An 11,203-nucleotide genomic window follows, 5' to 3' on the forward strand; every position below is an offset into this window, starting at 1 on the left:
AAATTGTGAGCACTTACGAAAATTTCAGATTGAAGACACTTTAGCATCTCTGATCTGTTGAGACACCTCGATAGTTCTTATGTTAACAGTGGGACCCAACAAAATGCTTTTTTGTTGAGTTAAAACAAGTAGATGTTTATTTAAAAATTTTTCTAACAGCACAATATTCACTTTATTATGTTTCACCAGAGTGAATGGTCTGTACATATTTGCTACTGAATCCTGACGCTTTCTGACCTTAAAGGTTGACGAAGCAAAAACAAGAAAAAAAGACTTAATAGAGAATTTTATTTGAAAACTGACCAGAGACAAAAATATTTAGCAAATCCAAGCTCCATTTGATCACTCTGCAAAAAAGAGTTTGCATTAATTTGTGGCATTTAAGCACTCCCACTTACCCAAAGCCACAGAACAGTAATAAAAGTTTACCATTTTTAGTAAAAGCTCCCACAGCTTTTCCATCTTCCCATTTCCTGAAAATTACAGTTTTTGTCGATCGTGTTTGAGCTGCTTCTTGATGTTCTGCCTTCAACGCATTTCTTACTGCACGTGCACAGATTTGCGAGTATCGGATGTAACTAAAAAATCCAAGCAATGTGATCAATTTATACGCCTAAACATCTCGTGAAATGCTTAATTCATATAAGCCCTTAAAAGGTTATTGATAAAGAACAAAAAAACAATGGTTTTCCAGAGGTTAACAGAGAGTTAACTTACCTTATGCCTGCTTGTCTAAATGGGAGCATTTTTACAAATTATTGACAAGTAGCCTATATACAACAACCTGATAAACTTTACATAATACAAAAATTATGAAAATTCAATCGCAATAAGACACTCATGTAATCAGTTGAAAAATGAAAACAGGTTCAATCAAAATACAATCCGAATTTGGCTAGTGAGTGACCAGTTAAACAAGATAACTAATGACACACTATATATATTTATCTACACAGGAAAATATTGGAATTTTTTAAAAGCTTGTCAAAGCAAAAACATAAATTTTTTGAACCCGCAGGCACCTCTAAATTGTTATTGTAAGAATCAAAATCCACTTTAGCTTATTTGCTTAAATAATACAAATCTGCAAAAATGTGAAAAAGATCATGGTACACACAAATAACAATCTTGCGTCATGATGCGTATGCCAAACTTTTCACCATCTCGCTATAACTACTAAGTAGTGGCATATACTGAAGTACCTTTTTTAAATGCGGTAACCGGCAGCCGGTGAAACAGACGCTGCCATAGGCTACAGCCGTTATGATACTCTGACAGAGTAAGAGTAACACCAACGTAGGCTACAGTACAGAATGGTAAAATGCTCAAGCACTTGCTGTCTACTTTACGCAATTTCTTCATTCATTTTTATCTTTCGCTTTAATTACAGAAAACGAAAAATTGTGCTGACACTGCGTGAGTAACGCAGGTGGTCGCCAACGTTTTGCAGTAAGCATGTAGGCTACATGTTAAGCTATGTGCATTTTGAACACTTCCACGCCTACGATATTAGCAAAAACAGTGTGACTGGCCAACTGGGAACATATTAAACTACAAAACAGAGAACTAAAAGAAAGCCAGAAGCCGATACCAGCAGACTAAAAATAACTGAATGACCTGCGCACAAACCAACACCGGACTTGTAGGTCATAGAAAGCTTTTTGCAAAAAGCAATGAATTTTATTGAAAGATAAACATCACATATTATTTGAGATCAAGACTACATACAAGACAAATAAAATATTAATGACGTCCAACCATCCTGCAAGTGTTACCTAAAGCAGCGTGGTCCAACTTCTTTTCATCGCGGGCCAAAATCAGAAAATTTTTTTATCTTGCGGGCCAATGTTTTTAAATTAGAACTGAAGAAATGTGAAATTAGAACTGAAGAACAATGTGACACTGATATTAGAACTGAAAAAATTGTTACGCATTACAAAGGATCATTCACAAAGTTTTTTGTCAATTACAATAACAAAGAAACAAAAATTGAAGTTATGTTGCCAGATTGAATCAAAGCTGACTATCAGTTCGCGGGCCAAAAAATCGGTGCTCGCGGGCCAACTTTGGCCCGCGGGCCTGCAGTTGGACCACGCTGACCTAAAGATATAAAACTGACTTTCTACTAGATATTTTTTTAAATAAACAATTTTTTTTTACAATGTGTAATGTTGCAGTTATTATAAATTGATAAATTCAAACTCTCATTTTAAAATATTTCAGGCAATATGGGAATCCTATTAATTATCTAAAAGTGTAAAATTACAAAGGATTATAACTTACAAGTCATAAAATTTCGTCTTTATTTATAGAAACGACTGCCAATAAATCTGTAACTCTGTACTACAAAAATAAGCAAATAGTCTTTGTCAAATCATTAATAGTTTTAAATAAAATTTAGCAACGGTTGCAGTCAGTGGTATTCTATATGTGTCGCACTCATCCTAACGAATGTTTAGATAGGGACTGGTGCATACGGGTAGGCGGTAGACACCGTTGACATTATAGTGTTATTTGATTATGTTTCCAGTTTGAAGATTTCCTAAAGTAAAATGTCTACTGTCGGTTATAAAACCTAAACAAACTTTATTGCCTTATATATTTTGAATAAATTTATTTGAATAAATTTACAAATAAATTAGTAGATAAGAAGCCACAAAGCTTAATAGGTAACCAAATCCATGTTTTGGATAAGGGTAAACAAAACGAATTCAACACTGTAAAAACTTTAAGTTTACTTTCACTAAATGACAGCGTACTAAGCGCCAAAACTGGGACTGACAACAAGATCAACGGGCTCGATATGACGAAACATGTATATCAGCAACAAGCTGCCTGATTGTTCCGATTTTGAATTGAACAAATGCCGCGTATGTTCGACAACCTCGCCGAGAGTTGTAGAGAGCTGCTTCTTTATGAAGTAACAATTTGGAAGTGACTTTTCGACCTACCACTTATGGCGGTAGAATGTCTGGCAAATATTTTAAAATAAATCTCGGTAAATATTTTATAGCTCTTTTGACGCAAATCAACCTAATTTAGGTAAATTAGGTTGTCATAGTGATATTTGGTTACAGATTTTTTCACTTGGCACGGAAACGGTTGAGATGTGGTTCCACTTTCTGTAACTTATATGCAGGGGCATTGCTTATAACTACATTATCAGTCTACTTTACACGCTATACCTTATATGTTTAAAAAGGTGCCATTTTATCAGAAAACGTTTTCCGAACTTTCAAGAGCAACAGAACAAACGAGCGTTTTGATATTGATGAGCTTCTGGAACTAAATAATCGATTGCATAAAAAAGCAAAAACCCATATAGGCTATAGCCTATCCCAATTTTTTTCTAATCTAAAACGCAAAGTAAACAATTAACAAACTTTTCTGCTACCGAAGGTAAAAAGAACTACTTCTGAAACCGAAAATGCATTTTTTCGCAAATTCCAACGTTGCGCTGTTCAAGATTGCTTTCGGTCTCTCAGCGCTAAATCGACACTTGAATAAACGGAAACCAGTTTTTAAACGACTATCATTTTTTGAAGTGCTTAGCCGAACACATTGCATTAAGCAAGCGCAGGCAGTTTTTGAACCACAGTAAGCCTAACCATTTCACGTTGAAATGGTAAGTCTAAAAATTTAGCCTTCACCAGTTAATAAACAGTACGTGCCAGTGCACATGAAAAATCAGTGTCTACTACCTAAGTCAGTGGTTCCCAAACTTTTTCAGCTTGTGGTACACTAGAAAAATTATAAAACGCTCGCGGCACACTTACAAGAAAAGAAAAGTTGCTTTAAAAAAAATTTTTTCACGTGTTAATGCGATGGATGTGCTTATTGGATGGACATGTACTTATTTATCAGCTATTGAAGCAGTTAGAGCGCTTTTAAGTCGCATATGCTTGTCTGCATGCCGTTTGTTAAATATTTATACAATTCTTTTCCAAAATTCCAAAAAGATTCGCGGCACACCTGAGAATCTGTGGCGGCACACAGTTTGGGAATCACTGACCTAAATAGTCTTTAGCAATAAGCAACTAATTTTCACAGTTAGATAATATACAACAGAATTACAGAACGCAACTCGGGCCAACAAGAGTGACTATTTCAGGGGTAACCAGAAAGTGTAGAAACTGTAAAGTTCGAAAATTGCGCTTTTGCAGACCGTTTATCGCTTCCGCAACTACGGCATTATAGAAGTTCAGCTTACATGCTTAGCCGAAAATCCGCCTTCTGAAGTTGCACCATCGGTCTCTAAAAATTTGCGTAAGTTCGGCTTTGGCTGTAGAGTACTGTAACTACAGACCTAACTATTGTTTGTGCAAAGTAACAATTATTGCCCTGTTTGGGAGAGAAAATTAGATTTGGAACAACTTACGAAGAACGCGTTGCTGAATGGCGTTTGTTAGTTGCGGTTGGAGTTATATAATTAATTGTTACATGATAAATTAGAGTTCGATTGAGTATGTTATAACTTTCAAGTTTGGTCATAACATTTCAGCAAAGAGCGTATAAAATCTAAAATGTGTATGGAATTTTCGCTTAACAACCAAGTTTGTGTTCAGTTGACGACTTCTCGTTCAGGATATGGCCTACCTACTCTGCTTGTCAATACTATCGTTGTTTTCACTGTATTTTGTTTGAATAAAGTCAGCTTGATTTGCAGTGCACAAGCTACCGTAATGCCAACATTTCCAAAGTTATGTGAAAGTTGGATTATTTTGCAACGAAACTATAGTTTTGATACAGAGTTTGTTTTTACCAAACTAGTTCCTGCTGGCATGTCCAGGTTTTTTTTTTAAGGTTTGGTTTGGGTGACCACTAAGTAGTTTTAAGAGACCGCAAGTGTTTCATTTTAATATCAAAAAATAGCCTGTAGTTGCAAGTCCAAATTTTGGGAAACCGCTGGAGAAATTTGGGGGACCGTTTCGGTCCCCCAAAACACCTTAAAAAAAACACTGGGCATGTCCATTCCATTCTGCAATATTAAGCCTGTTTGGAAAATATATTTTCACACAGTATAGTAAAAACGCATTCGGTATATAAGGACTACTTACTTCCTACTGTCACAAAGTTGCCTTCAAAATTTTGTTTTACCAGCATATTGGGTGGAGGAAATGTCTGCAACGCACAATTGAAACGCAATTTCCATAAATGACAATATTCTACTGAACACTATCCCAAAAACTAAATCTCATGCAAAACTCCCGAATTTATGCAAAGCGTTGGAAGTATGTTTGTGGTGCATAAATGTAGTTTCTAATTATATTATCATTCACCCGATTCGTCTGCTTTCCGCCCATTGAAATGGGTGAAAATGCGGTAATATTATTTTGCCATTCGAATGGCAGGAAGTATGCCTTTCTTACCCTAGAGTAAGATATATGCATTTGGAATGGGGAGATGTTTACTTCGGCAGAAATATGGTTTGTAGGAAACCCCATTGCTGAAAGCAGGTCCATTTTAATGGGCGGAAAAAATAGACGAATGGGGTTCACAAACCATACTTGTGCCGAAGTAAAATTCTCCCCATTCCAAAGGCATATATCTTACTCTAGGAGTCTAGGGAAAGAAAGGCATACCTTCAACCATTGGAATGGGAAAAAATTCCCGTACTGTGGACCATTTGAATGGTCGGAAAGTAAACGAATGGGGTGCACCATTCTGGATTGACGTAATGTGGACTAATGACGTAATAGACCTGGATTTTGTAATTGGGAAAAGAGGTGGCTCCAGTAAAACGATGCTTTGCTGACGGCCATCATTTTTTTCTTCGTACCCTCACAGTTAACAGCGAAAAGATGACAAGACAAGGAAGTACTTCTATGCCGTATTACAGTACACACATTTTCCGTGAAACTATTATACCTCCGTAAACAAAGTCGGTCGCAATGCGGCTTATTGCTTACCGGTCAGCTTTTACTACTACAAAGAAGAGGAATAAAAAAGGTTTTTTTTGCGGACGAAATTGTTTTATATAGGTTTAGCTTTCTCGAATAGCAAAATAGTTGGAGCAAAACACTTCAGTTTAAAAACTTAATGCAATTTGAATGCGATACAATGTTGTCGTTTTCGAAACCTCATTCGCTCCTACTGTAGCCAAACCTTATTGCAGCAGTTATGGCTTACTGTTAACTCGAACTACGAAGTAACATGTTATAAGCCCTATTCATCATCTGTCATTCATCGACGGCAAGTTAAATGTGTATCCGCATTCAAAACCAAGAAAAGTTCACGCCACCACAACATAGTCGACATTTGCATCTGTAGTTCAAGCAATCGCTATGAGTCACACAGCTTATTCAACTGCGTGATGTCTGGATATAATACACGTCTATAACCATTCAAATCGTACCTTAAGTACTAAAGCGGATGCAAAAAAGTCTTCAGTCAAGCCAGCCCTTTCCTGAGTGCAGCACATTAGTTTATGAGAAGATCGTGCCACAATGCGGTGCTGAAAAATACTAGCTACTTAGCCGAAAGCGACAAGTTCGAGTGATGAAAACTAATAATTAATCGACTGCCGTTGTAGCCAAATGATCTTCACGTTCGTTTATTTTTTAAATGAACCCACAATAGCAACATTATGCTGCCAACTAGGACTTGCAGAGCAAAGGTTAATCAAGTTTTTGTTAATTTGTACGAACTAAGAAAGTTATACCAGATGTCTCGTATTTAGATTCTTAACTAATGAATTTTTCATAAACGTGATTAAAGGTGACTCACATTTTACAGTAAGTATAGGTCATGCAGCCCGTTGTTAAAGATAGACGGTCTGGTTTGGATAGGAAATGGGCATACAAAAATTGATTTAAGAACGGTAGTTTCTGTAATTAAGGTAAAATTGAAGTTACATTTAGATTATATAGAAGGAAGATTAAGGTTAGGCTAACGTTAAGATATTTAAGCTGAGAATTTGTTAACAAGGAACTGTGGAATCTTTGAGCGAACAATATTTTTCTGTTGAACTGGTGACAGTCTTGATGACCAGACCACACTGTTTTAACTTCTGTTTGTTGCGTCATACAAAAACGCTGCGACATTTTCTTCTAACAAAATATACAGCTGTGTATCTCACATGGTTGAAACATTTTTCAACTTTATTGAAACTTCCTATTGTCCGTATGAATAGAGGAATGTTTGTCGTGTTTTGATTTCATGGTTTTAGAATTACATTTGCCATACCGCTACTGTTTACCGAGTGGTGTCGTTTACAAGGGCGAGTAATACGAGTAGCAATAGCTGAATTAGGTCTTTTTCAATTTTGTTCGGTCATGCCTATTCATGCGTGACTTTAGTAGTATCGTGTTGGGAATAGCGGAGAAAAGAAAAGTATGACATGTAGCATTCTTGAGCGCAAACGTAAACATTTCAGCGTAGTTGCCTTGCCGCCTCTGACATGAAGGGTTTGAAATATCGGCGAGATTTCAATCTTTTATGTTTGGTTTAGAATAAAGTTTAACTGGAATTGTAAAGATCAGCTGCAGTGCAACACCTTAGTAGCACTTACTTCCAACTGATAGACAGACAGTGTTGGAAATTTATTATAATTACTAGTTACCTTGCCAAACAGCTGTTATATAGAACTACATGGCAATGTTTGTTTCTGTCGGCGGCTAGAAATCTTGCTGTAGAATCTAATTGAGTAAGCTCTAGGTAGATGTTAATGTTTGTAAGCATATAACTGAAGTTGATATAGATTTATAATAGTTATAATGCAATGTAGCTTGCTACTGACATTGCGATAACGTTGGACTGAAAACAAGTCTTCGTATTTTTACCTGTGAAATATGAATCGGGAATAGACTTAAACTGTGTTTTGCATGAGCAAGCATAGTTTTAACGCCGGTATGCGGAAGTACGCACCACAGCAGTGTGGGTACAGTACGCTCTTTATTGCACTTGGTAAATCAATTCGTACACAATGGCGCATGTCATACTTGATGCTAGACACGAGTGCGTAAAACCAAAACAAACTCATATTCCATATCATACGGTTTGCAGTCTGTACCTTCAGGCAGCATGAAATGGTAAGTCTCTGTGTGTTAGGTAGAAGCCGTACTAAGTATATGTATAATTAATTATCCTTAAGTGGGCGAAAAACGAACGCTAGTAACAAAGGCAAGCCTGAAAAGCGCAGTAGTCTATGACTTTCTCGGAATTATTCAGAATTTGTCCATTTCACTGGCTAGCCGCTTACTGAAGTAGCCTTACCAAATTAGGTAAGGCTACAGCTGGTGAAATGGACTTAAGACCTTTGAAGAATTTTTCTAGGTGTTTGGCTAGGCTAGGGTAACAGCGTTTTCTTCAAGATAGTAAAAACAGATGGCGCCTGAAAGGTCGACAGAGTTTTCTTTATTAACGCACTGGCTTTGGCAAGTTTTGAAATTGTTTCGTCGGCGGTAGTACGTAAACCGCGAATCAATCATTTTACTTATCTGGCTATTTATCATAGGGGCACTTTGAAGCTTCACTTCAATTTTGTTGATACAACTGGACCTCAAAGTCTACTTCGAAGCTGTCTTATTATTTTTGGTGAAAATTGAGCCTTTCCTTATTCATTTCTGTAAAATTTTAACAAACTTAATTGGTCAGACAGCAGAGTTTATGTGCTAGTGTCACGGTATGTTGCTATTTTTGTTACAGAAAGTGTCTATACAGATGCAATAATAATATATAATTGTGTGTAAAAAAAGCTTATTTGAACAATTCGGTGAAAGTAAATCACCACAAAGATTGCTAAATACGATTTAACGTTCTGCTTGTGTTGCTGTATATCACACAGTGCTATGGTGTCTGCAAATAACACACGATGCATGACGGAGTCGCCTGTCACCGTGACAAGACAGCATGCTAACAGGCGTACTGACGCACATTAGACGAATAAAAAAAGAAACGGTGACCTGATGTAGAAGAGTATATGATGGTGTCATAAAGCTTTGAAATCAATTATGTGCAAAGATGTTCGCTCATTTCCTGCTACGCAAATGCTGCTGAGTCGATAAATGCCTGAATTATTAATACACGCTTGGTTACAACACGGTCCGCAGTGAGTATTTAACAACAACAATCGCAGACGTATGTTTAATGTCCTCAACTACTGTTAGAAAAGACAAACGTTGAAAATGACAATAGAAAGAGAGTGAGACGGACGTTCCGGTTTACAATATATCTCAAATAAAACTTCTTGTGTTTCCTCACACAGGTCCAGTACAAAGCTACTTATAGGAGAAACAGTAGTCAAGGTGACTTATAATTAAAGGTTGTCTCCATGGCTGACGAATGGACATACAGAGAAGAAGGAAATAACAACGTCGTGTTCACAAGCATCAACAATCGAAGCATACTTCGACTGCCCAAGGTCCCCAAGGTGAAAAAATCCAAGGAAGACCGTCATGTTTATGCTGGGCATGACGCCATCAATCAAGAGATTGAATTTTTGGAGAATGTTGTTTATAAGATACTTAGCGGACTACGACTAACTTACAGAGCGGAGCGAATGGCAATCACAAAAGACTTCATTCGCAAGTTGTCCACTGATATGAACAAACGACGCTCGTTGCAAAACAATGGAATGGACTTAGACGACACCGTAACGTACGCGTTAAAAATGCCGAATTTTTGCAATGCTGTAGTGCCACACCCAGTAGTGCACCACTCTACTTACGGTACAGTCTTGCCTGCCGATCATCACGTAGCGGACAAACCAATAATTAGTATCGAATTACGGCCTAAGACATGTTATTTCCCTGTGTTCGACGAACCGCCTTGCGAGCAGCTTAAAGACAGGTGTTTCTTTTGCTTAGTGCAGATGTACAAGGAACTAAAGCACCCGGGAACGAAACACACCCGCTACTGTCCGTGCGATCTGTATTCAGGCAACCTAAGGAGAATGAAAGTAGCTCTACTGGAACTAATAGCTTGTCCACAACGATATCTGTCCGCACGCATCAACGACACGGTCGTCTACTCGCAAGGAATCTTAAATAAAAAAATCCCCTGCAATGCAAATGGTATGAGGCAGAAGCTAGCGACTGACATATTCGAAGAAGTTATTTCGCCAGTTTATGGTAATACAGACGGAAACGGTCTTGATGTATTTTTGGATGCAATTTGCAAGAGTTTATTATCCCCTATAGCAACGTCTGGGGGGGAAAGTTCCGTCGGTCACTGGCGTAAAAACAACAGCCAGAAAAGACGTTGCGTAGGCGCACACTACGAAGTTACGGATTCCACGTATAGAGATGACGATGTGGAAGAAATACAGAACAGCTCTGATACCAACATACTGAGCTTTCTCGACTCGATCAGTTCGATGAAGGAAATACCAGTTGCGCTTGTTGAATCGATGCACCAGAAAATTACTGACCACGCAATTCTGCATCCATGTAATCGTCAAAACGTGTCGCTCTCATCGCCCTATAATACCAAGGAATGGTTACGAGCGACAGGTTTCGATTCTTTTTCAAACGGCTTTTGCTCATTTGACGGCGTAGGTATAGACCACGAAAAATTTGCTGATATTCTACGCAAGTACATAGTTGCTCGTGGTTTTAACTGTTGTTCGATTATAATAACACTACAGAAGGCTAACTTAAGTTCCAGTTCTGACGAGCCGCTAGATGGCAGCACTATCCGTCTGACTGATAGTGTTGGCAACGTTTATCACTCAACTCTTTCGATTCTTGATCTTTATAAAGATCCGGCAAATCAAATTCAAAAGTACTGTAAACGTGAACGAGACGTGCTTTATTTTCTGAACAATCACTTTTCCAACTTGAAAACTTGACTCCAGACTCGAACAATAACTAACTATTATTATAGCATTTAGTGAACTTGATTCTGACATTCTTTTTACGTTTCACGCTATGCAAATCTTTTAGACGTCATTTTGCATTTATTTGTTTGTTTTAAGGCAGTGCAATAAATTATTATGTAGCTATATTAATAAAAAAATGTTTTAACCCGTTGTATAATCTTGCCTGCGTGTGTGTTTGTATAGGCTAGTCTTTTTTTAATGTTCGATTTGTACTATATGATCACATATCTACTATTAGCATTTCGTTTTATTTCTAAGCATCTATTGTGACTCTGTTTATCACATTACTGATTGATCACATTTTTTGCAAAAAGTTTTTGTCAAAGAAGTGTTCCTGACATAATAAATAAGTTATATTACAATAAAAACGTGTTGCTGTTGGTG

At 37.3% G+C, this 11,203-nt stretch overlaps 2 protein-coding genes and 1 long non-coding RNA gene across 3 annotated transcripts; 1 reads left to right on the forward strand and 2 right to left on the reverse strand.

Annotated features, from left to right (window-relative positions):
* Positions 1–269: 269 nt before the first annotated feature.
* Positions 270–1,295, reverse strand: LOC143451586 (ATP synthase F(1) complex subunit epsilon, mitochondrial-like). The gene is made up of 3 exons (XM_076952283.1): positions 718–1,295; positions 430–578; positions 270–347 (listed from the first exon to the last, which is right to left on the reverse strand). The coding sequence occupies exons 1-3, from the start codon at positions 744–746 to the stop codon at positions 343–345; spliced, it is 183 nt and encodes a 60-aa protein (XP_076808398.1). The 5' UTR covers positions 747–1,295; the 3' UTR covers positions 270–342.
* Positions 1,296–4,961: 3,666 nt separating this feature from the next.
* Positions 4,962–5,917, reverse strand: LOC143453284 (uncharacterized). Its single transcript, XR_013115154.1, has 3 exons — positions 5,702–5,917; positions 5,058–5,121; positions 4,962–4,992 (listed from the first exon to the last, which is right to left on the reverse strand). It is a non-coding gene; the product is annotated as an uncharacterized LOC143453284 (long non-coding RNA).
* A 3,354-nt stretch (positions 5,918–9,271) lies between these two features.
* LOC143452971 (inositol-pentakisphosphate 2-kinase-like) lies at positions 9,272–10,789 on the forward strand. Its single transcript, XM_076954126.1, has one exon. It carries the CDS (start codon positions 9,272–9,274, stop codon positions 10,787–10,789), a length of 1,518 nt encoding a protein of 505 aa, XP_076810241.1.
* The last annotated feature ends 414 nt before the right edge of the window (positions 10,790–11,203 follow it).

The sequence above is a fragment of the Clavelina lepadiformis genome, chromosome 4 (assembly GCF_947623445.1).
Source record: "Clavelina lepadiformis chromosome 4, kaClaLepa1.1, whole genome shotgun sequence".
In the NCBI taxonomy this organism is placed as follows: domain Eukaryota; kingdom Metazoa; phylum Chordata; class Ascidiacea; order Aplousobranchia; family Clavelinidae; genus Clavelina; species Clavelina lepadiformis.

Coding starts and splice junctions, on each gene's coding strand:
- LOC143451586 (XM_076952283.1), bottom strand. CDS start 746: ATGCTCCCATTTAGACAAGCAGGCATAAG. Junction 579..717: donor TTTAGACAAGCAGGCATAAG/GTAAGTTAACTC, acceptor TGGATTTTTTAG/TTACATCCGATACTCGCAAA.
- LOC143452971 (XM_076954126.1), top strand. CDS start 9,272: ATGGCTGACGAATGGACATACAGAGAAGAAGGAAATAACAACGTCGTG.